Source organism: Podarcis cretensis (assembly GCF_951804945.1).
Source record: "Podarcis cretensis genome assembly, chromosome: 5".
NCBI lineage: Eukaryota > Metazoa > Chordata > Lepidosauria > Squamata > Lacertidae > Podarcis > Podarcis cretensis.
The window spans coordinates 56,468,895-56,496,543 of record NC_137174.1 but is presented as its reverse complement, the minus strand read 5'-3'; the positions used below and the strand labels follow the sequence as shown (position 1 = coordinate 56,496,543).

At 41.8% G+C, this 27,649-nt stretch overlaps 1 protein-coding gene across 12 annotated transcripts in view; it reads right to left on the bottom strand.

Moving 5' to 3' along the window:
* Positions 1-27,649, bottom strand: part of SH3PXD2A (SH3 and PX domains 2A) — a 259,361-nt gene that overhangs the window by 65,293 nt on the left and 166,419 nt on the right. For 6 of the 12 annotated variants that reach the window (XM_079976076.1, XM_079976071.1, XM_079976078.1 and 3 more), the window contains 2 exons: positions 25,715-25,759; positions 13,018-13,149 (listed from right to left, as the gene is read on the bottom strand). In XM_079976076.1, coding sequence (XP_079832202.1) covers positions 13,018-13,149; positions 25,715-25,759 — 177 coding nt within the window. The other 6 variants (XM_079976079.1, XM_079976077.1, XM_079976083.1 and 3 more) reach the window with 3 other exon arrangements.

The following is a 27,649-nucleotide window of genomic DNA, read 5'->3' as shown; positions in this document are numbered from 1 at the left end:
TGGAAGAATTTTAGAAATGAAAACTTGAAAAAGAAAAAGGGGTAACATCCAGAGTACTGTTATTACTAAAGCTGCTTCAGCAAACTTTCACCCAATTAGCTTGTTGTGTGCAATTCGCAAAGCACCTGCACAATAAACTGACTGAACTGGATAGCAGAAGATGCCATTTTGTCAAATGAGAAGCTGGATTTAGACAGGGTAGATATACTATAGATCACAGGTGTATGGGTTTGAAGGCAGCATTTGATTCTATTTTCTGTGTAAGACTTTGGAGGAAATTAGCCTCATCCAATATAGCCAAAATTGCTACTTTTTCTAATTAAAAGTTTGTATAATAATACCTGGCTGAAGGCATAATGTATTACAGAGGATATCTTACAGATCCTGTGTTATCTACCAAAGGGGTTAAGAAGGTTGCATCTTGCCTCCTATCCTGTTCAACCTATATAGAAATTTTATATATTTAATTGGGCTAACAATGACAATAAAAATGCACAACAGGCTGGTACAATAAAAACACCCTGAGTACGCTTTTATACATAGAATACAATAAAACCCAGTACTGCCATGGGTGGAATGAATCTTAAAGAATACTAATATAATGTATTATTGAATCAACCAAATCCACTGATAAGCAGAGGGATGTGAGACCATGTGCTTCTTTATTAGCACTTGTAATAACATCAAACCAAACCTCTGCAAATCTACCTTTTTACACTGTTGAGTTTCCATCATTGCATATTTATCATACCTTTAAGCTGGTCACACACAAAACTGTTTTAATGTATAGAAATTTTACTGCAAATTCTACTGCAAAAAGTAGATCCGAGGAGAATATTGTGGGACATTTTCCATATATTGTCAAAACAAACACCTTAAGGGCGAACTATAGGAAAACCAAGTTAATGGTATGGATGGATGGTACTCAAATACCATTAATTCTGATCCACTGCTTTATACGAAAGGATAATTGTAAAAACACAACCCTACAGATTAAAGCAATTAAGAAAATCCTTCAATTCCAGATGTTATTATCCATGGTGCTAATTCATTCTCTGTTTCTTAGACATTTCAGACATTCACAATGTATAATTTTTTTACTATTCTATCTGCCACACACACCAAACAGTCTACTGAGACTATGCAAGTTGGTTTGTTAGCTATTCTGTACAACTCTAGGTTTTCACTCTTCTTCAATATGGTTGTTAGCCTAAAGTCTTTATACAAACCCAAACAGGCTCTAGAACTCTTTTCACATAAGAAAAGTCTACACATTGACTTCACATAGTATCACAGCTTTGGAATGGCCACTCCAGAAAAGCCAGCAATTTCACATCATTAGTGCTGAGGAAGGCAAAATTCCAGCCCTATCTATGCAATTTGCAATCTTGGGTTACAGCCCTAGCTATTTCTGAAGGAAGCCAAGAGTTAGGAGAGAGTCTGAATTAAATGATCCAATGATTTTTATTTTTATTTTTTAAACTTTAGCTGATCGGGGGAGGAGGGACTTCAATTGTTCTCATAGGGTTCACAGCCACGTAATAAAATGCACAAATCTAGGTGGATTGAACAGATGGTTTAAGAATAGATATTTCAAGAAACAACCAGTAAAGAGGATGCATGGCAGATCAGATAGATGGCAGATGAGAATGGCATAGTTGGTGAAGGTGAACTCCATACTAGAAGTGCTTCACTCCTAAGATGAGAACACTGAGGTTCAAAATGCATCACCCTGCTAGGCTGTACTCTTAGCCCTGAATAAACCTTCATCTGCTAACTCCAAGTGTGGGAAGAGGATGCAACTTCTCAGTGCTGAGGGTAGGGTAGCCACTTCTGCATTGCCCCCAAAGAGAAAATGCACTACAAAAAGAGTGCATAGGTGCAAATTTAGAAAGAATTACTGTATCATTATTAGAAATATAATTAATTACACCATAATGATGAAGACTATGTGCTCGCCAACATTTGTTCTGCCACTTTCCCCCAGGAAAACCCACTGTTTACCACTGTATCGAAACAAATGTCAATCGTTTTTCCTGCGGATTGACATTTGTTCTGATTTAGTGATGTATGGAAGTGAGAGCTGGACCATAAAAAAGGCTGATCACCAAAGAATTGATGCTTTTGAATTATGGTGCTGGAGGAGACTCTTGAGAGTCCCATGGACTGCAAGAAGATCAAACCTATCAATTCTTAAGGAAATCAGCCCTGAGTGCTCACTGGAAGGACAGATCGTGAAGCTGAGGCTCCAATACTTTGGCCACCTCATGAGAAGAGAAGACTCCCTGGAAAAGACCCTGATGTTGGGAAAGATGGAGGGCACAAGGAGAAGGGGACGACAGAGGACGAGATGTTGGATAGTGTTCTCGAAGCTACCAGTGTGAGTTTGACTAAACTGCGGGAGGCAGTGGAAGACAGGAGTGCCTGGCGTGCTCTGGTCCATGGGGTCACAAAGAGTCCGACACGACTAAACGACTAAACAACAACAACAAGTTGTTGTTCACAGTGGAAACAGCAGGACAAATGAAAACCCACTCGGACCTGTGCGTAGAAAGCATGGGACAAGAAGAAGCGTGGACAAGCCCTGCAATAGGTTACTCTTGTGCCTGTTCAGTCTGATCCCAGGTGCTAACTTCCTTGCTCTCCTTTATCTTTAAACCATGTGGAATGGACAGCTGTTCAAACAAGTGGACTATACTCTGTAAAGGGAAGGGAAGGGGGAAGGCAAGGCAGAGAGGCTTTGCTTTTCATGCACATGTTCCAGAGATGAACTCTTAACATGACTGACTTGACAAATCAGTTTGGGCTCATCTTATAAACTCTGCAAACCATAATAAAACTTTACCCACTTTGTTCACTCTACTGTTAAGTCCATCCTCTATGTTCTGTTGCAACTTATGATACCAGAAGAAGATAAGAAAAACTGAGGGAGCAGGACATTAGACATAAGCAGAGGGCTTTCCTGGATTCCTTGTCCTCCCTAATGTTCACCCTGCCTTTTGCTGCATAAGGAATTTGGGAGGTACGCTAAGAGTGGAGCAGAGTGATGCATCAGCCATGCTAGTTTGTCTGTCTGTGAGTGATATTAACCATCTGTGCACTAATTTAATAGAAGTAGTATTCCCTGAAGTGGGAGGGGAAGAGGAAGAGAAATCCAAGGAAGATTTCTTTACTGACCACCCCACCCCAGCTATGAAGTTAATAAGCTGTGGCTGTTTAACAAGCATGTGTTTATGTCAAAAAGAACTAAGTAATTGTGTTGCTGGGAAGACAAAAACCTACCATATAAACTAAGAAAGAGAGAAAAGTACTGGAGAGAAAGGACACATATTTCTGGTTGCAATTGAAACCAGTCTGCTAATGATTGCAGGTTCTCTGACTGCCAATGCATTATTGAAACTGCTTATTTGCTGTGCAGCCCAGGGGAAAATAAAACCAACACAGCACGCTTTATTAATCTTGTCCTCGTCTGACATAAAAATGCACCATCCGTCTTTTATTTGATATTTGCAGACCAATTTGTCAAAACAAGCATGCAGATAAGTCATTAATCATTTCCCCTGATTAAACAGAAGAAAGGGTTGGAAATCAGCTGACATATCTTTTAAATCAGTGAGGAAAATCTTAAGGTTTAAAAAAACTTTACTTGAAGGGGAAAAGGGGAACACACCCCCTTGCAAAAAAGCTTTATGATGTAGCTAGAGCCCATCAAAACAATAGTTTATTACTATTATATTATATTTATTATTATTATTATTATTATTATTATTATTATTAAAGGTTTTCCTCATTTACGAAAGCTCATTGTGTCTTTCTTCAGGTTGTGTTTTCTACAGATCAGTTACATTTGTTGTGAGACAATAGTTTTTCAGATGCTGTAACTCTGGAAATCTAATCCACAAAGTAATTACCAAAGGGAATGGGAATCCTTTGTAATATCCCTTAGATCTTTCCGGGTCTTGCTCTCTCAACAAAACTGCTGAGCTGGTGACCTATTTGGCGGATATATAAACCCAATCATTATAACATTAGAGTGTTTTAATATAGAAAGCAGATTTTTCCTGGGGAGGTTTCAAGGTCCCCAAGCTGGCAATAGTTCCATAAACAGAGGGGAAAATGTGTAAGGGAGTCTGGTGGGGGGAGAGAGGCCCAGGCATACAATTTTTTCCCTTTTGAGCTGCCAGCCTGAGCAGTTGTGGATTTCTCCATGAGAAGTGGGAACAAGGAGCCAAAAAAACCTTGACAATTGGAAGGAGCCAGAAGTGAAAATGAAGGGAGAAATTAAAATTAAGTAATGAAGTTTCCAGTTAGACTTTTCCAACCGAGGGCTGGAAGATGAGAATGTGGAAATATCTATATGCTGCCACATTGCATAGTGGAGGTCTCATGCCTCTCTGAACAGATTTCTTATACAAAAGTCATCTTTGAAATGCATCTACATAAGCCTTTTCTTTAAACAGGGATCAGGTGCAACACCACATCTTTGGTTCCCTTTACCTATCCCAATTTAACAAGTGGAATGGTTTGTTTCTTGAAATGGAAGGTTTGGGAACATAAGACTTGGGCAGAGTTAGACAAATAGATTATATCTGGGATTAACAGTGTGGTACCCATGGTAGCAATGATGGTCTTGAGAATTTTCTGAGCTCTCCTCCCAGCTTGCTGCCCCCTTTGTCATGAGATGGTAAGGGTGGTTGACATCCTCCTCCCCACTTCCTGGACAGTACCTATGTACTAAGGTACTACAGTGGTACCTCTGGATGCGAACGGGATCCATTCTGGAGCCCTGTTCGCACCCTGAAGCAAACGCAACGCGCGTGCGCGGGTCGCGATTCGCCGCTTCCGTGCATGCACGTGACGTCATTTTGAGCATCTGCGCATGCGTGAGCGGCGAAACCTGGAAGTAATGTGCTCCATTACTTCCAGGTCGCCACAGAGTGCAACCAACCTGAAAATGCTTAACCTGAAGCTACTTCAACCCGAGGTATGACTGTATGTACTAAGCTAAGGAAGGAAGTTAGAAGAGTGATGCTCTTTCCCAGCTTCCTCTTTCTGTTCTATGTGCTTTTCAATGCTTAGATTGACACTGGAGCAGGGGAAGCAAAGTGGACCACTGTTTTTGTGGTGCTGCAAGGTTTACCCCTTTAAGCTTCAGTTTAAACTTCAGGTGGTTTTGTGGGGGTCCTGTGTGAAATCATGCAAATTCAAGAAGATTGATTTTCTGAGGGTTCTAAATTAAAGCATCCCCCCCCCCACACAAAAATGAGAGACAGAAAATGACTGAGAGGGTGGAAAGGAAATAAGGAACAAGAAGCAGGTGCCTTCAGTAATCCCTCAAAAATCCAAATGCGCCCACAGGCTCAAAACATTTAGTGATCTAGTTCAGTACTGTCTATACACAGATTAGCAGTTGTCAGGTTTTCTGATAGAAGTCTTTCTTCAGAATCTAAAAATGCTGGGGATAGGGGCTGGGAGCTTCTGCATGCAATATGTATTTTACTGATAGATTTATAAAAAATATTTATAAACCATCCACTCATATAAAGTATCAAGCTGTCAGGAGAAAGCGAGCAGTAAATCACACCGTGCAAGTTGGAGTTAAGTCTTTATTAGCAAAAACACGTTCTGCACAGTAATGTCAGGCCTAATGAGCACAGCAACTCATCTCCGGTAGGTCTTGCCCCCATGAAGCACAAAGTTTTAGGAACAAACTTTTTGGTGAATAACCAAAAATCAGGGATCTCAAACTTGTTAACCAAAACCACAAAAGAGCTTATTCTGTAATCTCCACCATGCATTACATCTCCTTCCATCACCTGGAATTCACATCAACTATCAATAGGTTATATGGCCCTAGAGGCCACTATTTCCACTTCACTTCCTGGCTTGGGTGGCTCAGCAATGCCAGAAGACCACTCTTGTATCAGAAACTAAAAACAAAGTTGCACATGAAGTGCAAACACAGATCACCAATGAGGAAGGAAAGAGTTCCGCTTTGGACATTATGGAGAAATACGAAGCACAGATCACCCATGCTTTTGCCATTTCCCCAGCTTCTCTTCATCAACAAAAGTCACCCCAAATGAGAACTGAAAATATCAACTGCTTCCAAAACAACATTATCAAATGTATTCACCACTTGGGCACTAGTCATGCAACATAGCCTCATTGATCTGAATGTCATATCTTGGCTAGTTGGGAGCAACTATTTGTGCAGAACAGGCAAGTACCACTTGTGACTGACCAAGCCAAATGCAGCCCACCAGGGACCTAAGCTTATATTTCTATCTGTCCAGACTGCAGACACAGACGTGGTTTGGTACCTGTTAGGCCAAAGTATGTGGGCAGGTGTGCTATGTTCAGCAGATCTGGTACTGATACAACATGTAACCAAGTAACACTGTTTCTACGTTCAAAATAGGGCTTTCATTTTATCCACCTTCAGGCAGGAAAGTATTGGATGTGTTTACAAAAGAACAGTGGATGGACACGCTTCAGGAAGTGTAGCAGAGGTGGGAAAGTTGTCTGGCTGTAACTACCATCATCCCTGACCACTGGCTATGATGACTGGGGCTGATGGAAGCAGTAGTCCAACGACATCTGGAGGGCACCAGGTTCCCCATCCCTGCTCTTTAGAATAACTAAAGTGTCCTATACTTTATGCATCATTTCCTCATAAAAATAAGCTATAACCTATTATGACTGGAATGGCCCAATGTTTACTCCTAGCTCCTAAATATCTGCTTTTTGGACAAAGGAGTCCCTTTCCTATAATTCTTTGTAACTCTCACACACACTCATCCAAGATAATTTTCATTACTAAAATAACCAAAGACAAAAACAAATTCTCTGCTCTGTGGGTGGCACTGGGGAGCTCTGGTCTGCAGCCAAGTCTCTTTCTCCTGTGTGTTTGTATGTTTAAAATATGTTCTAACATCCTTCCACGTTCTTCCGAGTTCCAATAAAAATTGAAACATCACAAGACCATTGCATGACACAGTAAAATATGCATGTCCATCTTGAGTAATTTTGGCGTGACATTGCCATCTGTGCTGCATATGATTAGGATTCAAGTTGAACATAATGCAAGAACATCTAATGAGGCTGCTCCCTTTGGAGAAGTCATGAGAGTAAAGTTGTTTGGAGTGGTGCATGCTACCAAGCATGAAAATGGAGCTCTGCTGGGGAGTACAAGCCTGCATTTTAAACCCAGAGAAACCTGATAGCAAAAAGTTAAGTGTGTTGGAACCATTTCCATGGGGGTTACACTCAAGGCCATGACTGTACAAATCAACATAAGGTAAAGGACCCCTGGATGGTTAAGTCCAGTTAAAGATGACTATGGGATGCGGCACTCATCTCGCTTCAGGCTAGGGAGCCGGTGTTTGTCCACAGACAGATTTTCGGGTCCTGTGGCCAGCATGACTAAACCACTTCTGCTGCATGGAGCACCATGACGAATGCCAGAGCACATGGAAACGCAGTTTACTCTCCCACCACAGCGGTATCTATTTATCTACTTGCATTGGTATGCTTTCGAACTGCTAGGTTGGCAGGATGTGGGTGGTGCTGTGGTCTAAATTACTGAGCCTCTTGGGCTTGCCAATCAGAAGGTTGGTGGTTTGAATCCGTGTAACGGGGTGAGCTCCCATTACTCTGTCCTAGCTTCTGCCAACAATTCAACATACAGCCCTTATGAGACCTAACCTGTCTTGGCGTAAACCATTTGCACTGCTCACAATAGGGTTGCTTCTAGGCAACCTGTACATTGAGAATTCACTCTGATTTGTTTGGACAAAGTTTTCATGGAGGTTGAACAATATTAACTGCTTATCAAGCACTGATTATAATAGTTTGTGGGGAACTTATACAATGTGCATCAAGCAGTTGTTATCTCACACTTCCAGTACATTTCCCCATCATTTTCCTTATTACATTTGAGGTGGGCAGGGAAGCAGGCTTCTTGTGCAGGAGCACCAACTATAATTGTGTAACCTAAATTTCCCATCATGTGGGAAAAAGTGAAGGATTCTCAAAATTTATTTATGCTCCCACCTTTCCAAGTTCACCTGCCTTTGTTGGACAAGGCTGAAGTCAGCACACCAATTAGTCTCAAACTTGGTTTAAAGTTTGTGAGGGGCAAAGAACTGTACAACGACACCTCCAGCATTAATACCTCTGTTGTCATAAATATATTATTTTCCATCAATTACTTGTCCTTGTTCAATAACTCCATGCCACTGCCAAGCCAGCAAAGCAGGCAGACAAGGAAGTTTGTCTCTTAAAAGAGGACAGGGGGGGGGGGAAAGCAAAGCTAGCATCCTGGAGCAGTGATATAATAAGCAGTTTCATATTTTTTGTTAAGAGAGTCTCAAATCAAAGCACTTTCCTGGTAGCCAGATAGCATTTCTTCCTCTGGGACAAGGCAGCCCTGGGACAGCCAGACAGCTGCCCCACATAACCCATCAGATATTTAAACACCTCACAATCCCTTCTCTACTTTCTTGGCGCAAAGGAATGTCAACAGAATTAACTGTTCGCTGAAGCTTGATCATCTGAAATATATCAGCTTTCCAGCCACTGTGTTATAGCCTAAGGCACAACTAGAGCAGATCTCTTCCCATCTAGCATCCTCCCAGCCTTCCAGCTGATAGAGAAGAGAGAGTGTGACAGGAGGTTAAAGTGACAAGGAGAGAGAGAAAGGGAAGAGTTAACTTTACATGGCCATACCCAATGGGCATATAATGATTCATTTTACTTCTCATTCACCACTTTTAAAAACTAATCCTCTGGCACAGTACAAGGCAACTTTGCACGCAGATCAACTGTAACCTCTCCAATCTGATCTCAGAAGGAATGAGGTGTGATGAAAACTCAGTTACCTAGCGACTAGTACCAATCATTTCACTTCCAGCTGCAATTAAGCGTATTGCTTTATCCTATAATGGCACTCCCTGCTGCCAGGCAATAACCAACCCAAACAGGAAAACCCTTCCAAAATGAACTGGGGTGGTCTGAATCCCTTACTCAAAAAGTTAGCTCAAATTATTTATATACTAACCAACAGTGTTTTAACTGTATACAAGACTTGTGCAACAAACTGGAAAAGTCAGCAAGGCTCACACAAGACCACTGAGGACTACTGACTATCTCACTTTCTAGACTATCTCAACCAGGTAAGTTAGAGGAGGAGCACATAATAGACCCAGTATCCAACACTTACTGCTGGAAGCAAGGCTGCTGTAGGAAGAGCATGCCCGTACTCATCTTAACTCCTGGAGCCTAAATGTTTTGTAGCCATTATTGTCAAGTACCCCTCCAACACAAGTGGATAGGACAAATGGAACAAAATTTAGTAAGGCAGTGATCCTTGCCAAACTTATATGGGAGTAAGCCTCATTGAATGAAACACGGCTTTCTTTTGAGTAGATCTGTTTAGTGTTGCAGTCTAAGACCCAGTGCATGTCAAAAACAGTGACAGAAAGGGGAGAAATCTGTGCCACAGAATTCTCTTGATTGCTTCAAGGGGCATATCCTAACTCAACAGTTAGTTTATGGGAATGGGATGTTCCCTATTGAATAAATGAAAGTTCTAGAAAGGTTAAAGAAGCCTATAGCATGAGAGTTGTTTCTGTGACTGAGCAGTTGGTCGAGTTAAGAGTCATCTTCTGATATGGATAAAGTCTACAGACCTATTTATCAACTGCTATGGGGCAAATGCAGCCAGGGTTCTGCTTAGTCTTAACACATTCACACTCGTTCAGTATTCATTCTGGCAGGGCTTTGCCTTGCCTAGTCTGACACTTTAAGATGCCAAAGTTCACTCAATCATCTCCAAGATGATAATCATGTGTCCCCTAAGCTTTGTTATATTAGTTTGCCTAGTATAAGATTAGTTAGACCAACATTCTGGCTTCGTATTAGGCTGAAAAGTGAAACCTGCCAGAGCCATTCAAGAAACCAATATGGATTTGGCCTTGAGGCAAGTCTCTCTCCCCAAACTGCGCAACATCAGTGGGCAACCTCCAAAACTCATCCACCTTGTCGTTTGCTTCTTTCTTTAGCAGAAACACTGCACCAGAAAGCACACACATAAGCAAACCTTCTGAAAGGTCATATCCAGAGAGTATATTTCTATATATCTTAAAATGTGGAGTATGATGCATTAACTGCCTTGAGTGGAAAGAATGCATTTCTTTCCCTTACCTTTAAGGTAAGATGACTTTAGGTATAAGTCCTCTGCAGCCATGAGGAATAATATTTAAAATAATAATATTTTACATGCCTATGGAAACAATGCAATGGCCACAAGAAACTCATCCACATCTGCCTGTGCAGTAGCTATCTGCTACTCAGCAGAAAGAGGAGTGTACAGAAAAAGAAAATAAAAAATAAAAGTAAATACCCTGCACCATAAAATGATAGATCACAACAAAAAGACAAACAACGGAATTTAACACAAAGGTGGCATCTTGACTAGAGTTTCCACTTAGGACCATTGGGGATGTGTGTGTGAATCATGTGACAAATGGTTGGCAGTTTCACTGCAGAGAAACAACCTGAAAGACAGACTTTACATTCTAAAGAAGTGCCAGAGCAAATTCCCTTGTTTGACTGGAGTCTGACTCTTCTTCCGTTACTTGGACATTCTGGATCCTCATTGTTTGTTATATGTGAAACAATAGCCAAGACCAGAAGAATAGTGGGAGTCAGACAGTCCCTCCATAAAGGGATGGAGAAGCTCTCTGGAATTGCCCAGTTGGCTGCCAGATGGTCATTCTTTTAAGGGTTCCCCTCACTACAATGGGAAGATTTCTCCTTCAAATGCTGCCATAACCAGGCTTCCCCCCATCTTTCTCCTTCCATTTTGGTCCTCCTTTATCACTCTGTCCCTCAAAGCAAGTGTTTAATTTTAAAACATTGTGTGCCCGCCCCCCATACCTCTTCCCTAATGTTCCCTTCATTTCACACATGTGCATTTGTACTTGGTCCAGCCTTCTCTCACTTTCACTACTCTGCTATGATGGGGGTGGGAAAATGTTTCACAGCAGAAATTCTTCTAGTTTTGTTTTGTTTTTTGCAGAAAAAAAAAAACGTTTTGTAACTTCGTTAATAACAATAAACCCAGGCCCATTTCAAACATAGTATCAAGCTACCTTGGCAATTCTGAAGGTTTTAGCTTGGTTACCAAACACAAGTAAGATAAGCATGCTAAATCTGATCCCTCTCTAGGACATCAGGAGATTTCCCAAAACTAAAAAAATTCCAAGGAAAATTGTTCTCTGCAAATTATCCACATTTGCATAGGGAACTTTTTGAAATTTTCCATTTCAAATTTCAAAAACCACATCACTACTTCCGTGCCTTCTGCTATGCAGTTTCCTAGCAGGGGCAAATTAAGACATTGTGCTTCCTGAGTTAAATGGAAAAGATAGCACCCTCTCTCTGCTCCATGTGCGGAAACTAAGCAGTCACATCCACACCACACATTTAAAGCACATCTAAAGCACACCGCTTCCAGCAACCACCCTGGAACTCCAGCAGATTAAGTCATTGCTCCTGCACTGGGTTGGGGGGGGGGATGCTGTAGACCTACACTCCCACCTTTACCACAGTACTGGGACTATAGTCTTCTGTAGAAGATAATGGAAACCATGTTTTAAACCCTTGGCCAGAGTGTGTCTCAACCTACCACACTGCTTAAGCCCTAGATTTAGTTGCCCAATAAGCTTTCAACCTTTCTCAGAGCTGACCCCAAGGTATTTTATTGTGTGTGGCAAATGACAAGAGCACACACACCCAGCTCATATGGAGAAGCTGGCCACACTGACCACTGACTCTTACTGCAATAGTGGTGATGGGACAACATCATCTACCACACCCAAGAGCAGCCTGTTAGCTTAGGGGCCACAGGGAAGGCTGCCTGGAAGGCACAGCTTTGTCCTCCAACAAGGGGAAATGCCAACGGTGGAGTAAAGTCAGGTGGGTAAAGTCAGGGGGAGGTCAGAAAGAATGGCTAGTGTGAAGGTGGATGAAGAGACAGAAACTTGACTGAAGGTTAACTCTAAACTGCCAGGTAACATGTATTCAAGTCTTTGGACATTTTTGTTTTGTCTCTGATAGCTTATTTAAAACTGCTATGTGGAGAAACAAAATCTAGGAATTGCCCGAAGAGCTTTGATGCTTTTCTCCCTTAAAAAGGAACCCAGTCTTTGGCTTCCAAAAGGTCACACATGAACACCAATACTTTCTATCTATTACATATATAGTTTTGGATCGATACATTTTATTAATTGGAGACTAGAAGTGTGTATTTTAAAATCTAAGTGGTCTCTTGCTAGAAGGTTTCAGTTCAAACTGCATTGTTCATGGTCTAAACTAGATACATCTCATTACAACATAGAAGACAGATTGCTGTTAGGCAGTAAAACACTCAGAATGAATTACTTCACTGAGCAATGATAATACTTATTCGAAAATGAATTATATCAGTTAAAAGCAAATGTTACCCACACAACCACTTTTTAAAGCACTTTAAACCTTTCACTGCCATATAATCTATAAAGATCCCACCACCTTTCAATCCTTTGTGATTGGGTGAAAGGTTGAACTGCCATGTCAGGTTTTCATCCCCAGAGAAATATTTTTAAATAGTCCATCCAATAAATCCTTCAAAAATAGTGGCAAGTAATGGAAATACTGAGATCTTTTCCAGCAGAGAAACGGTATCATTCTTAGTAAATACATAGCATATGCTGTGTACACCCCCTCCTCCACAACCCAAGACTTTCCATTAGTGTATATTGGGTAATTAATGTACAGGCTTGGAAGACATTCTTACAGCAAAAGGCAATATTTTGGCCCCAAGCCCAAACCAACTGGTGGGGGCAGGGGGAGAGAAGAGAGAAATCCCACCTCGAGTCAGGCACTCTACCAGATGCAATACATAAGATACATGAAGGGCTGGAGGGGGAATGGAGAAAAGTACATATATATTTCTTTCAGAGTATGTCTTACCACTTTCATTCTTCTCTATTACATCCACCACCTCTCCAGCTTGCAGGCTGATCTCTGAGTTTTCCTGTTTCTCATAGTTAGACACCACCACATACTGGTCCAGGATCATAGGTTCAGAACTAGCGTCAGCACCTGGGGAAGGGAAAAAGCAAGCTGTGAGCCAGCTTCCAGCCATGGCTCCTCGAGAGCGACCTCTGTCCATCCGACTCATGATAGGCTGATTTGTCACCAATGCCAAGCCAATCAGAATACAACCTTGGCTCGCGGCATATCCCCAAATGGCTGGCCATATAGAAGAAGTTTCCTCTGGCCCACAGCTGAGTAGTACAGAAGAACATTGGAGACTGGTTGAAAAGGGGAGAAGGGGGAGGGGGAAAAAACCACCCAAGAGTTTAACACAACAGCATATTGTTAGATAGCAAGCTGCAGGATGGAGTTTGAAAATAAACCTCTTTCCAACATGGTTGCCACACCATCCTTGTTCCCATTCAGAGAGAAAAATCCATCTCGGTCACAACCAGCATAAAAAAAAAGGTGGTGGGGGGGTTGAAATCCAGGGCTGCCTCGCTAAATGGGAGGGCGGAAAAACACCCAAGTCCACAACTTCTCCCCGTCATAGGCTGAGCTCCTGCCTCGCTCTCACAGGCTCAAGCTAAGAGTCAAAAGGGGGGCTGTGGACGCCAATCATATTTGCCTCGCGCTGCAGTCCTTAAATAGAAAACACATGAGCCGTGTTGAATAAGGGAGGTGGGGGTGGAGGAAGGGAAGAGGGGAGGGCGCAAAGGACTGTTTACTTGAAACAGAAGAAGAAGAATTACAGCACCAGATTCCTGCTTACACAGTTCCCCTCTGCTCCACTGCTCAAGCTCTTTCCAAATAAAACTCCCCCCAGTGTGTCCCCCTGTTAAACTGAGATGTACGTACAGAGTCATTTTTTTTTGTGCAGCTGTAAAAAAACCCACACTTCGCATAGTAAGAGTCATTCTTCAAAGTTCTCTAAACCAACACAAAATGCTTACATTGGATTATTTCTCCCTGCCTCCACTCCCCAGCCACCCAGCTGAGCGATGCCCAGGCCTATTTCTTTCCTCTTGTGAAAGTCTTCCCATCTCACCCACCCCATCCATATTTTCTGGTTCATTTCCTCAGTCATAATCGTATGGGTGTGTTGGTTTCTTTTTTAAAAAAGCAAAGGAACAAAAAAAAAGTGTGTTCTGCCACCAGGGACGAAGGCTCACCCTTCCTGCCTTATAGCAACAAGCTGCTGCAGAAGCATGCCTGCCCCTTCACTCATAAGTCACTCAGAAGATAAACAAGGCCCTTCCCCGCCCACTTCTAAACACCCACAGGAAAATCTGCCCCTGTACATTACTCCTCGGCGCCTGCAAGAAGAAATATGTGCTACAAAAGCATTTTTTAAGCCAGGGCTCTTCCCCCCACCCAGGACTCCACACACACACACACACACACACACACACACACACACACACCAGTCATGAACAAAAGAAAACCCTGAAGGAAGCCAAAACTTATTCTCAAATGAGCTAGCAATCATTAAGCTTCATGAGAGATGTTTACAAGATTGCATTCAGTTTGATGTGTGCATCAAAAGGGGCATTACCTCCAAGCACAGGATGGCATGCTTCTTGAATATCCCCACCTGGGCTCACAAGACACCTCATTATCAGTGGTCCAGTCACTTTACCAGACAATAGATGTCAAAATCCTCCTTACTCCTTGCAAGGATGATATCACTAGCTAACAGTGGAAACCTATGCATGTTTACTAGGAAGTTACATCTGGAAAACCAGCACATAACTAGCAGTTAGGGTGGTCACAGAGGACAGACCTCCATTTAAAGGTCTGTCCAGTCCTCATCCAGTTTAAAAAATAATAAACCATATAAGGAGGGAGAGAAGCTGCTGTTAATGCATTATATATTTTGCAAATTTTTAAAGTTCTGGTGATGGTTTTTAGCTGCTTGGGTGCTCCTTGCATGCCAAAAACTGGGATAAAGTGAAAAACAAATATAAATATTGGAGAAAGAATTTAGATAGGGGCAGCTTGGTGCAAGTAAGTTCCCTAGAGACCTGTAATTTATGGCATACATCCAGCATGGTACTGTGATGAAAGAGAATTCTCACCTCCAGCACAAGATCTGGTCAGCTTGGGCTGGACAACAAACTGCTGACTGACTGACTGACTGACTGACTGACTAATATGGGAAGCTATGCATGTTAATCAGACACTTTTACTTTGGTTAAACAAAACAGAGAATAGCTGTAATACACATTGAGACAGAGACAGGCAAATTCCTCTCTCAAACTTGTTCTTTTGCAACATTTTGACTGGTCTAATAAAGGCATTGCATTGTAAAGTATAATCTATAGTATAGTATGGAGTATATTAAACTCAAATAAGGGTAAAGTTAGTTGCCCACCTTCAATATGGTACATATTTAGAGACCAAGTCTGCAAAGATGTAACTATCACAGCATCTTAAGCAATATTTATTTTATGACTGGGAAGAAAGTGGCTACAATCAGAAAACCCTTTCCAGCTATCACAATTCACAATTCTACAGAAAAAGAGGAAAAAGAAGCCTTCATTGTTTCAGAGCAGAGAAAAGTATTCTTCTTTCGTGAAGCATTTGTAAAAAAAAAAAAAAAAAATCTTCTCCATAGACGTGTTTAATTGGTTCCATCTATCAAAAGATTTTATTTATAGGATGGACAGCTTCTAGAGAAAGAGAGAGAAACGGGGATGGGAGAGAGAGAGAGAGAGAGAGAGAGAGAGAGAGACTTGACTCATCCAAACTGTCTAATTTAACATGGATTGAGTTCCTTCCGACACTTAGCAGGAAGGTTCCCAACAGACATTTGCCCTTCTTTGACTCTCCCGATTAAAGTAGAGGAAATACAAATGTGAATGCACCAGTGGAGGAGGGGGACGAGAATAATTGTGGTATTATTAAGTTCCATTGTCAATCGTGGAAAAAAGACCAGGCTAGTTGAGATGAAATTTCTACTGGTTTCTTTTGAAAGAGAGAGTGCTTAGGATTCAAATCAGTCTAGGACAGTGATGGCCAAACTTGGCCCTCCAGCTGTTTTTGGACTACAACTCCCATCACCCCCAGCTAACAGGACCAGTGGTCAGGGATGATGGGAATTGTAGTCCCAAAACTTGGCAGGGCCAAGTTTGGCCATCACTGGTCTAGGAGAATTTGCACTCTCCACTCCTCTATGGAAATCATATGCATGTGTTCAGGGGCACCCTTCAACATCACAAAGCTCATTAAAAATAAGCTATTTAGGAGACTGGATTCCTAACAAAAGATTAAGCCCACCAACCCTCTCTCATTGTTTCTATTAAATGTTGTTTTGAGAGTACATACTTAAAATAATGTCTTCAAAAGTTGGGGGATTTTCTATACCGAAGTCATTTTCATATAGAAAATATAATGCAAGGAATACAGAGATTATCAAACAAGCAATAATCATACTTTTCTTCTTGTCTTCCCATATACATCTGGTTGGCCACTGAGGCTGCTGGCTAGGAGTGTGTGTGTGTGTGTGGGTGGGTGGGTGGGTGGGTGTGGGTGTGGGTGTATATAAGAGAATCATACACATATACATGAATGCCATGACTGACTGTAACATAGACATGATTGCCAGCAATCAAATAGTTTCCTCAGATAATATATTACTTTACATCTTAAACAGCCATTTAGTTTTCTAGATAAATGGGAGCCTTCTTAATTTATCCAGTTTATGTTTCCTATATTACTCCATGAAATCACAATCCACTTAACCTAATTAAACAAAATAACTAAAACAAAAAATATGATCCATCTGTACTCAAATGGCTACCTTCCTCATGGTCAAGTCAATAGGAGCATGAACTACATTTAGAGCTGTGCTGGCTGGAGAGTTGAGAGGAGAAAGAGGGAGTATCAGGACAGCAACCAAAATGGAAACAACAGCAGTGAACAACTTCTGGAAAATGTAAAAATTCCCACCAAAGTCCACATCTAGAATATGGGGCACTTCCTCTAATTAGGAATTGGGGAACATTGAGCATAGTCCTAACTACAACACACACATCAGATTATTGCTGTTCTTCCATCTGTTGCTGAAATGTCAAGCTATCCTGTGAATAAAAGTTTAACCTGCCTAGTTTTGAGGATGTTCTGACTAAAAAAAGGTAAAGGTAAAGGACCTCTGACAGTTAAGTCCAGTTGCAGATGACTCTGGGGTTGCGGTGCTCATCTCGCTTTATAGGCTGAGGAGCCGGCGTTTGTCCACAGACAGTTTTTCCGGGTCATGTAGCCAGCATGACTGAGCCGCTTCTGGTGCAACAGAACACCGAAACCAGAGCAGCGCACGGAAACGCCGTTTACCTTCCCACTGGAGCGGTACCTATTTATCTACTCGCACTTTTTGGCGTGCTTTTCAACTGCTAGGTTGGCAGGAGCTGGGACCGAGCAACTGGAGCTCACCGCATTGCAGGGATTCGAACCGCCGACTTTCTGATCGGCAAGCCCAAGAGGCTCAGTAGTTTAGACCACAGCGCCACCCGCGTCCCTGTTCTGACTAAGGGTATGCAAAACCCCCTATTTAAAGTATGTAATATTTTTAAAGAGGAAGTGGCATTGCTCACTTTCATCCAGCCTTTTCTTCAATGTGGTACAATAAGCAACACAGAAACAAGGTAACAAGTATTATCCATTGAAGCTGCAAATGGGATCAATTTCTTGATTCTAGTTCCATCTATACTCCATACATTTTTATCCTTATCCATGTCTGCCTGTCCTTTTTCATCTGGTTCTACTGATCCCCCTGCCAAATCTAATGTTTGTTTGTTTTTATTCACAACCAATTTTACAAAGGTTAGCCAATTCTCCATTTTAAATTGCAGCAGGTGCTTTAATGGGGATCTGTCCAATACACAGTTAGCAAGACTAGTAACTTAAAATAAGTTGCAATTCTCTAGTCCCACTGATATTTGACACAGTTAGTGCTCATGTTTCTATCTCTGGCCTTGCCTTCTTATATGTCTTTTTCTTTTGAAAATCTCTAATCAGAGAAATTCATTAGTTCTCCAGGCTCTCCACCCCCAATCACTTTAGATTTGTTGGTTTCAGAGATGACATTCAGCCAAGAAAAAGTTGAGACAGAGGAAAGGGTGAAGTCAGATTCCTTTCCCCAACCACCTCAACTTCTTGGAAAATTGGCTCACAGTCTACGGACTCCAATCAACTAGGTTACAGGTAGAAAAAGTTAAGGCAATGGTATTCCACACACAGATGTGTGAAACCGCTTGGAGGGCATCCAAAAAGCTGCCAGACACAAGTTCCCCAACAGTTGGAGAACACCTAAATACTTTGGCACTTGACCCATTTCAACTGGCTGAAGCAAGTGTGGATTCTTTTAGTTGTGCTTTGAGATAGAAAAGGGATAAAGGCTGATCTTTTAAAGAGAAGGCAGGATTGAAGAGTGGAAGAACATTCCTAAAGGTGGCAGTTTGGTTTAGAGAAGTTTAGGAGCAGGAAACTATTAGACCAGGTGTTCTCTCTATGCTCAGTTCAAGTGTTCTCAAAGTGCACTCAGGGCAGAACTTTTACATCTTGGCAGCCACAGTTCTTCCAAATTACTTTTGCTGAGGTAACATATATGTGGAGAAAGCTGGAAGGGAGAGATGCTTAACCTTGCTATCCCATCTACTGATTCTCTCCAGAAAACAGCTCCCCACAGGCATCTTTCCCCCTAGCCATAAGGGGGAAAGGAAGGGTATAAGAACAGCCCAAGGTGTATTTGCAGGGGAGAACTGGTGAGCAGAGGCAGAATTAGGGGAGGCAGAGGGAAGACAAGTAAAAAGAACCATTTTTTTTTGGCCTGAGAGCATTAAATACAGAAGAGACCGGGGGTGGGGATATTGCTTTCTCAAATGGCTTACATACAGTAATTTCCTCCCATTTAACTTTTTTCCTGCAAAAGGCTGCTCATGCACATGGACTTTTACTGAAGCTCCAATTGCATGCATCTTGCCATCGCAACAAATCCAGCCAGGTAATACTGCACGGTGCCAAAGAGAGAGAGAGTTTGGCTCAGAGTCTTAACATTTTAGAGGTGCAAGCCTCCCTTTCTCAATCTCCATCTCACACCTAGGCAGTTGTATGTATTCCCATGGCCATATACACAAAAAAGTATCCGATGGGCTGCAAACTTTGCTTTCTATTAAACTGCTGAAAGACATAATTTGATACCTGAAAGAGCTTTGAGTTCTCTAAACCAAAGCCGCGCCTAATGAGGCACACATGGCGTTCAGTGTTAGCCACGCAAAATCCAAGGACAAATCTTTGTCTCTAATTTTTCAGACTGTCTTTTCCTTTCCATGCCATCCAGATTGTTTGTTCCCTGCAACTCCCTCCCCCCGCCCCCAATGCTTCTTAGAACTTAAGACAAGGGGAAATGTGCCTCTTACAGAGCGATCCCAATACTAACTCTTCTCACATCTGTCTTGATCCCTGCAAGATGTACACCCACAGGAGCAGGCTCTAGTGCCAACTGTAAATCCCTAACTTATTATGTTCAGGGTGAGAAAGTATGTGCTATGCAATGGGCAAGGTTAGCACATGCTCCAGGAAGCCATTCTAGCCATCAACACTTCATTGCTTTGGAACATCGCATGGTAGTATCAGCCAGGCTCTAATTTATTAGAACTCAAATGTTTCCAGATTAATCTGGGATGCATGTGCATGAATGGCATACAGGCATTCTAGCCATCAACTGGGTGCCATAAGAATGATGCATATAATACTATGCTAACCTAACCAGAGATCTCATACTGATAAGCTGGAGGTAAAAAGAAGGTCATATAACTAAAACAATTGTTATGGCAGACATTGTTTACAGCAAACACGATTGATCAACCAATAAAGGTTAACCATGCTAATGTACCATATGGTGCCAAAATTAATTCCTAATTTATTCCTTATTCCTTATCTACATTTTAGAGGAGAGCAGGTGTGTATGAAATTCTAAGTCAGTACTAGCAACAACCTGTTGAGTGAACTGTAGTAGTTCCCAACGTTCATCTGTGAGTGACAGGGTAATCAGCAGTATCCAAATGAATGCAAGAAGTTGATCAAGAACTCTTTTTCTTGGCATATGCTGTTTTCATTTTGTGAGCTACACCAAGCAATCCCAAACTGTCATCTGAACTCTGAATACTGGCTCATTCTATGGCTTTTTCCACAAACTAACTTCACTTCAATAAACATAAAAGTCACTTCCAACTCTTCTACAGTATCAAATTTTCCATCTACATAACAGCCAAACCAACAATGATAAGGAAGTGAGGGTAGCAAAAATGCTGTCAAGAATGTAGTCACCAAGGAGAGGTTAGAATTGGATAGGTGTTTATAGTAGTTTGTCGACCATATTTCAAACATGGTAAGTCTAAAAGCACAAGCACACAAAGACAATTTGAAGTAAGTTTGTTATCAACATTCCTGCTTCTGAAAGCTCCACTCATCATAATGAGCACTGGGTGTCAGCAATATCAGGGCTCTTCATCAACACAGCTGGCTTGAAGCTGCAGCTGGTGAGTGAGGAAGGCTGTCACTTTTACCCTTCAAATGAGACACCATTCAAAACAGTATCAAAGGTGGTGTTGAGGCATAATGCCACATTGTAAAAGCAGGTGCGGAAGAAGGTTATCAACGGTAACCAAGGTGGTCAGCATATAGCAATGCTCTCTTTTATAATGGAAAGCAATCAATAGCTCAGATGGCACAGAACTTCCTACTTCTGCAAAAGCAATTCTATTTTGTGTCGTGCCAGCACCTGACATGTGTGAATAATGAAAAAGCATGGGTGGATAAACTGCAATTAGGGAAGTAATGAGTATTTGAAGAATATGCAAGCACCCCTGCTCAAATGACTTCAAGCACAATCCACCTCTGGCAGGCCCCTTGCTTCAATTCTGTTTGCAGCTTCACCCACCCAAATCCCATTTCCTCAAGGCTGTGCTTACTAGGTTTCTTGTAGCTTTAAGTAATTAGTGCCAACGTTGCTGTTTGCACCCATGACCTTGAGCTGCAAGGTCTGTGGCTACAGAAACAGCTGAAGCAAGCCCAAGGTCAACCCACCTATGTAGACTGATGGGACAAGAGGGTCTTTAACATAGCTCGCTTTTTACCACACATATACCCAAGCTACTGGCAGGCATTCAGTATTTTAAAATTTCTTTTGAAGTGTGTGAAGAACATTATGTCTCCATGGATTTTTGTCAGTCACATCAGGATTTTGTGAGCATCCTTCAACTCTCAAGCTTCTGCAAGTACAATGAAGAAAAGCTCACAAAACATGGCTGATTTTCGAGCCGAATGAGGGGATGTTGAAGCTTCCCTACTTTCAGTCAGACTATGACTATACTCTTAGTCCATATCTCTAAGAACCACCACAGCCCCACAGGCCACACACACACAAATAAAAAAGCAGCTAGCAATGGGAGGTTGTGAAATAATTCCAAGAAAACGGCAAGTTTTCTGGAAGATTAAGCAAACAAAAGCCCTCACACACTGTCAAGTCTCAACAAAAATGAGAACTAGAAACATCACACACACACACACACACAGAGAGAGAGAGAGAGAGAGAGTTGAAAAGTGGCCACAGTCAGGAGGCCAGATGTGTCATAATACTAATGAGCAAGTCTTAGCCTCTGTATTAGCCCTCTACAGTTTTTATAGACAGTGGTTTCCAAACTTTTTTAAAAGGCCCTGTTCCCTTTTAAAATTAAAATATGCTCAGTTCTGTCCACACTCTAGTCCACCCACCCTGATGCTCATAACCTCTCTGTATTCTCCAGGTAGCCCCCGTTTCTTGAAATAAGAAGAAACTGTGGACAGGTGGCCAGATACAGCTGCATTCCTTGGCTTCTCAGGACCTAGCATGAAAGCTTCAGACTGAGGCTTCTATTTTATTCCACCCCAAGCTCCCATCCCTCATTGTACACCATCATATTTTTTCACTTTATAAGTACTCTCATAAGTAAACGAATCACTCGGTAGGCAAGACAGCTCCACACAGGCCTTTAAAAATGGGTTCATTAGGAAGGAAGCACCAAATGCCACACCCTAAATGCTGTTGATCCTGAGCTTGCTGGTCACCTGAGAGTACCTACCTTTGCAAGCGGTCTACCTTTGCAAGATATTAAGAGGCATACTGGCAGTATACAGTTAACATGACCATTAGCCATGGATATCCTCCATGAATTTGTCTAATACCCTTTTAAAAAAATTCAAGTTGGTGGGCATTACTGTAACTTGTGTTACTATCTGCTGCATGAAGGACTTACTTTTGTCTTTCCTCCTGAACCTCCCAACATGTAACTTCATTGGAGGACCCTGACTGCTAGTATTATATGTGAGGCAAACATCTGTCTATCCACTTTCTTCACATAGGGCATAATTGTACAAACCTCTATAATCTCCAGACCCTTACCTCCCTCCCCTCCTTAACCAAAAAGCCTCCCCATTACAGTAACTTTATCTCAAAGGGGAGTTGTCCCTGCCCCCAGCCCAAGCACTTTCTTCTGCACATTTTCAAGCTCTATAATCTCTTTATTGGAGATTATACAAGAACTGTGTACAGTACTGTATTCCAAAAGCAGCTGCATGATAAATTTGGAAAAAGATACTGTCTTAATGTTTATTGTAAGCCGATTTGGATACAGTTTACTGAGGAAAAGCAGAATAACTAAATGGCAGGGAGGAGATTCAAGAGATTTTCACTTGACTATACTACCACTCAGTGGATTTGTAACTGGCTGACTGACCGAACCCAAAGGGTGCTCATCAATGGTTCCTCTTCATCCTGGAGGAGAGTGACTAGTGGGGTGCCACAAGGTTCTGTCTTGGGCCCGGTCTTATTCAACATCTTTATCAACGACTTGGATAATGGACTCAAGGGCATCCTGATCAAATTTGCAGATGACACCAAACTGGGAGGGGTGGCTAACACCCCAGAAGACAGGATCACACTTCAAAACAACCTTGACAGATTAGAGAACTGGGCCAAAACAAACAAGATGAATTTTAACAGGGAGAAATGTAAAGTATTGCACTTGGGCAAAAAAAATGAGAGGCACAAATACAAGATGGGTGACACCTGGCTTGAGAGCAGTACATGTGAAAAGGATCTAGGAGTCTTGGTTGACCACAAACTTGACATGAGCCAACAGTGTGATGCGGCAGCTAAAAAAGCCAATGCAATTCTGGGCTGCATCAATAGGAGTATAGCATCTAGATCAAGGGAAGTAATAGTGCCACTGTATTCTGCTCTGGTCAGACCTCACCTGGAGTACTGTGTCCAGTTCTGGGCACCACAGTTCAAGAAGGACACTGACAAACTGGAACGTGTCCAGAGGAGGGCAACCAAAATGGTCAAAGGCCTGGAAATGATGCCTTATGAGGAACGGCTAAGGGAGCTGGGCATGTTTAGCCTGGAGAAGAGGAGGTTAAGGGGTGATATGATAGCCATGTTCAAATATATAAAAGGATGTCACATAGAGGAGGAAGGTTGTTTTCTGCTGCTCCAGAGAAGCAGACACGGAGCAATGGTTCCAAGCTACAAGAAAGAAGATTCCACCTAAACATTAGGAAGAACTTCCTGACAGTAAGAGGTGTTCGACAGTGGCATTTGCTGCCAAGGAGTGTGGTGGAGTCTCCTTCTTTGGAGGTCTTTAAGCAGAGGCTTGACAACCATATGTCAGGAGTGCTCTGATGGTGTTTCCTGCTTGGCAGGGGGTTGGACTCGATGGCCCTTGTGGTCTCTTCCAACTCTATGATTCTATGAGATTTGTCATCGTATTGTGGATATGGTGAATATTATTTATATAGTTGCACCATACTGCAGAACTAACTTAGGGATTGTGAAATCGCTTTAACACTTTTTTCTTGGGAAATGTGCAGTGGATTAGGGAAATTTTGTTCAGGACATTATGAAATAGGTTATGTCAACACTGCTAGGATTTGTGCAGTATAATTTGCAAACTAGGTCCCATTTGTAATTTTTTAAAGAAACAGTTGACTATCACATTTACTGTAATTGACTTCTCAGGTGTATCCATGTGGGACATCATCAAATGCAATTGTCATTAGATGGGTACTCTTTAAAATGACCCTTAAAGGCCTGAGGAATGATTAATACCCTTGGTCCACTTTAATTTTGGATTATATATTTACATAATTGCTTCTAATGCTTCTTTGTCTTCATACAGGTCTCTTGAGGAGAATGATTGCAAAACACAGAAGAATATCAAGAGATAGCATTACAGTGGATCACAATACCATTTCTTAAAAGCTAACAACTGCCATAGTAAAATCCAAATACTCAAGAGTATGATGGAAGATAGAAATCACCTTTCACCTAAAGAATTGAGAGGGAGAGGGGGTGGGAGACTGATGGGGAATGAAGAAAAAGGGAGGGAGAGAAAGAAATCTGAGAATATGTTAGAGGAGACAAAGAGACAAGATGGGAAGCTTAGTGCATGAATGGATACAACAGGCAAGTAAAATACCAAATGCAGATTGAGAAAATAATGAATTGACAAGGCTTGTGCTAGCCACCTGTAGACAAACACAAATGTGAGGACTTAACAGATAGCAAAACAAAGGGTCAAGTTAAAAGGAATAGAACATGAAATAAGGCATAACTTTAAAATGAAACTTGCTGAAATAATTGGAAAGGTTAAAAAAATAGTTGGTGGGTTTTCTTGGTATACAGCAAAACTGTACAACTGGTATAGGAGGCTGCAAAGAGCATTAATTCTGGGACACTGAAGCAAGTAGATAAGCCAGTGGAGGATCTGCAATATAGGAGCTGAAAGGTAGAACTGGTCATCTTGAAGTTAAGGTTGTATGTTTAAGTAGTTTAGAAGACCAGGAACTTCATACAGAAACTTATTTATATCTTGGGCAAAGGCCACTTCTCAGTGGTTGAGTTTGCAGAAGGTTCAATGCTGAATCACTGGCACCTCAAGGGCAGGCTGGGAATGATCCCTGTATGTAACCCTGGAGAGCTGCTGCCAGTCAGTAGACATACAGGCTTAAGAAGAGCCTACTAGATCAGGCCAATGGCCAGTGCTTTTTTCCTAGGAAAATGAGTGCCGGTACTCACCATGAAGTTGTTAAGTGCCACACTTTTTAACAACAAAAAGAAGTGCTAGCACTGCGTACCCTGGCATACACCTGGAGGGGGGGGGGCACTGCCAATGGCCAATCTAGTTCAGCATCCTTTTCTCACAGTGCTGAATCCGATGCCTGTGGGAAACCTGCAAGCGTAATTTGAGCACAAAGCACTTTTCCCTTCTGTGGTTTTCAGCAATTAGTATTCAGAAGCTTTACTACCTCCAACTGTGGATGGAGAGCATAGCCATCATGGCTCATAGACTTCAATAGCCCTCTCCATGAACTTGTCCAATTATTTTAAAGCCATCTAGATTAGCGGCCCAACGGTTGATCCATGTAGTTAGTCAAAGGTCTAGCCCAATCTATCCCTGAGTAGGGATCCCATGCCACTTATCTGCCTATAGCCTGCTATTCTCTCCCCACCCCCCATTCTATAGATCCTTAATTGACATCCAGGGTACCAGAGAGAGCAAGCACAAATTTGTATATAAAAACAATATAGTACCTGCAATAACCTTCTTTGGAGAATCAGATAAGCTGGACATCCAGACTTCAAAGTCCAAGAAAAGAAGCAGCAGAGAAATAAGAAAAGCAGAAGAAGAGGCATTAGAAATACAGAGAAGCAGTTTTATGGCCCAGCTTTCTTTAAATGTGCACACAGAGAAACTATTTCCATAAACCTCACAGCAAGGAAACAACCAAGGAGGTTGCTAAATGAAGAGCATCAGAAGGCACAAAGTTATCCCTATGGTAGAGTTTCATTAGTGACAGATATAGGCAGAGGATTATGTAACTTTGGTCTAAATAAGAAAGGTTTTGCTTTGTTTTTGAATAACATTAGTAATTTTAACAAGCATAATACAAACAAGTGGGAAGTTGTTGACATAGGAAAGATTCACAGAAATGGTGCACCTAAGGCACCTCAGGGCCTACATTTACAGTCCCACAGCACAGGAGGGTCCTAAATGAACATCCTGGGTAGGTGGAAAAAGCTCAGAAAATGGCAACCAAAATGATCAAGGGGGCAGAGCAACTCCCCATGAGGAAAGGTTGCAGCAACAGGGACTTCTAGTTTAGAGAAAACAGTTACATGATGGGAGTTTATAAAATTACACATGGCATGGAGAAAGTAGATATGAGAGAAGGAGAAAAACCTCTCTGTTAACACTAGAACTTATGGACATCCAACGAAGGTAAATGTTTTAGGACAGATTTTTAAAAAGCAATTCTTCACATGGCGCATAGTTAAAACTATGGAATTTGCTCTCATGGAAGGCCATGATGGACACCAACCTGGATAGCTTTAAAAGAGAATTTGATAAATTTGTGGAAGATAATAGCTATTGGCCATGATGACAGCATCATTGGCAGTACATCCCCGAACACCAGTTGCTGGAAACTGCAGGAGGAAAGAGCACTGTTGCACAGGACCTGAGTCCTGCTTGTGGGCTTCCCATGGGCATCTAGTTGGCCACTCTGAGGGCAGGGTGCTGATGGGACTAATCTGCCCAAAGAGCTGGAAGTTCCCCATACTTGTTCTATCAGAAATGTAGAAGCAGTTGTAAAGCATGGAACAGCAAGTGAGGAGGAAGAGAAATGTCAATTGTGTGCTTCACAACTGATGTCATGACAATCTAATTCTCCCATCCATTGGCTCAACACCACTGAGTCCAGGATCTAAAATTACTTAGCTGCACCATTGTCCACAAGACCCTCTGAGTATGTGGTGCAGCAATAAAACTGGATTTGCAAAGCTAAGCAGGGTCCTTAATGGACTGAAGCCATCCAGATTGACACTGACATTGTTCTTAAGGCAAAGGTGTGATTAGAGTGCTTCAGCACAAACACAGACTGGAGGTCACCCTGTGAATTTAGCGCCTCATTTCAATCCACTCTATCCTGAGCCAAGACTGGAGCTGTTGATTTATTAACCAATTTTAAAATGTATTTTTAAGTTGTTCAATAAGCAGGTGATCAGCTAAACATTAATTAATATCACCAAAGCTTCTGTTTTCAGTACCTTTTGGAGGGAACTGAAGTTTAAAAGATTTGAATTTTAAGCTAAGCTTTACACCTACCACTTGGGACCAAAATAAATAGACTCTCAAGTATTATTTGACCTGCCTGACTTTGAGTTGTGCCAGAATGGAAGCTAGTGCAGATCCAGGGCAGTGCCCAAATATACCCAGCATGCACCTGCAAGGCCATCATATGAAACAGTAAAAATGTTACTTGAAATCACACTAGGTTGGTAGCAAAACCCTGTATCTCAGTTCATTCATCTGTAAAATGGAAAATTAAGCCACACATTCTTGAATGAGCTTCTGTTTCTGGGAGAGAAGGTAATGTTCCATTCTGAAAGTCTTGATCAAGTGTACAAGGGTTGACTCTGGTTGCTTACTGGCACGGGGGGCGGGGAGCATTCTGCACATGTTCAGTA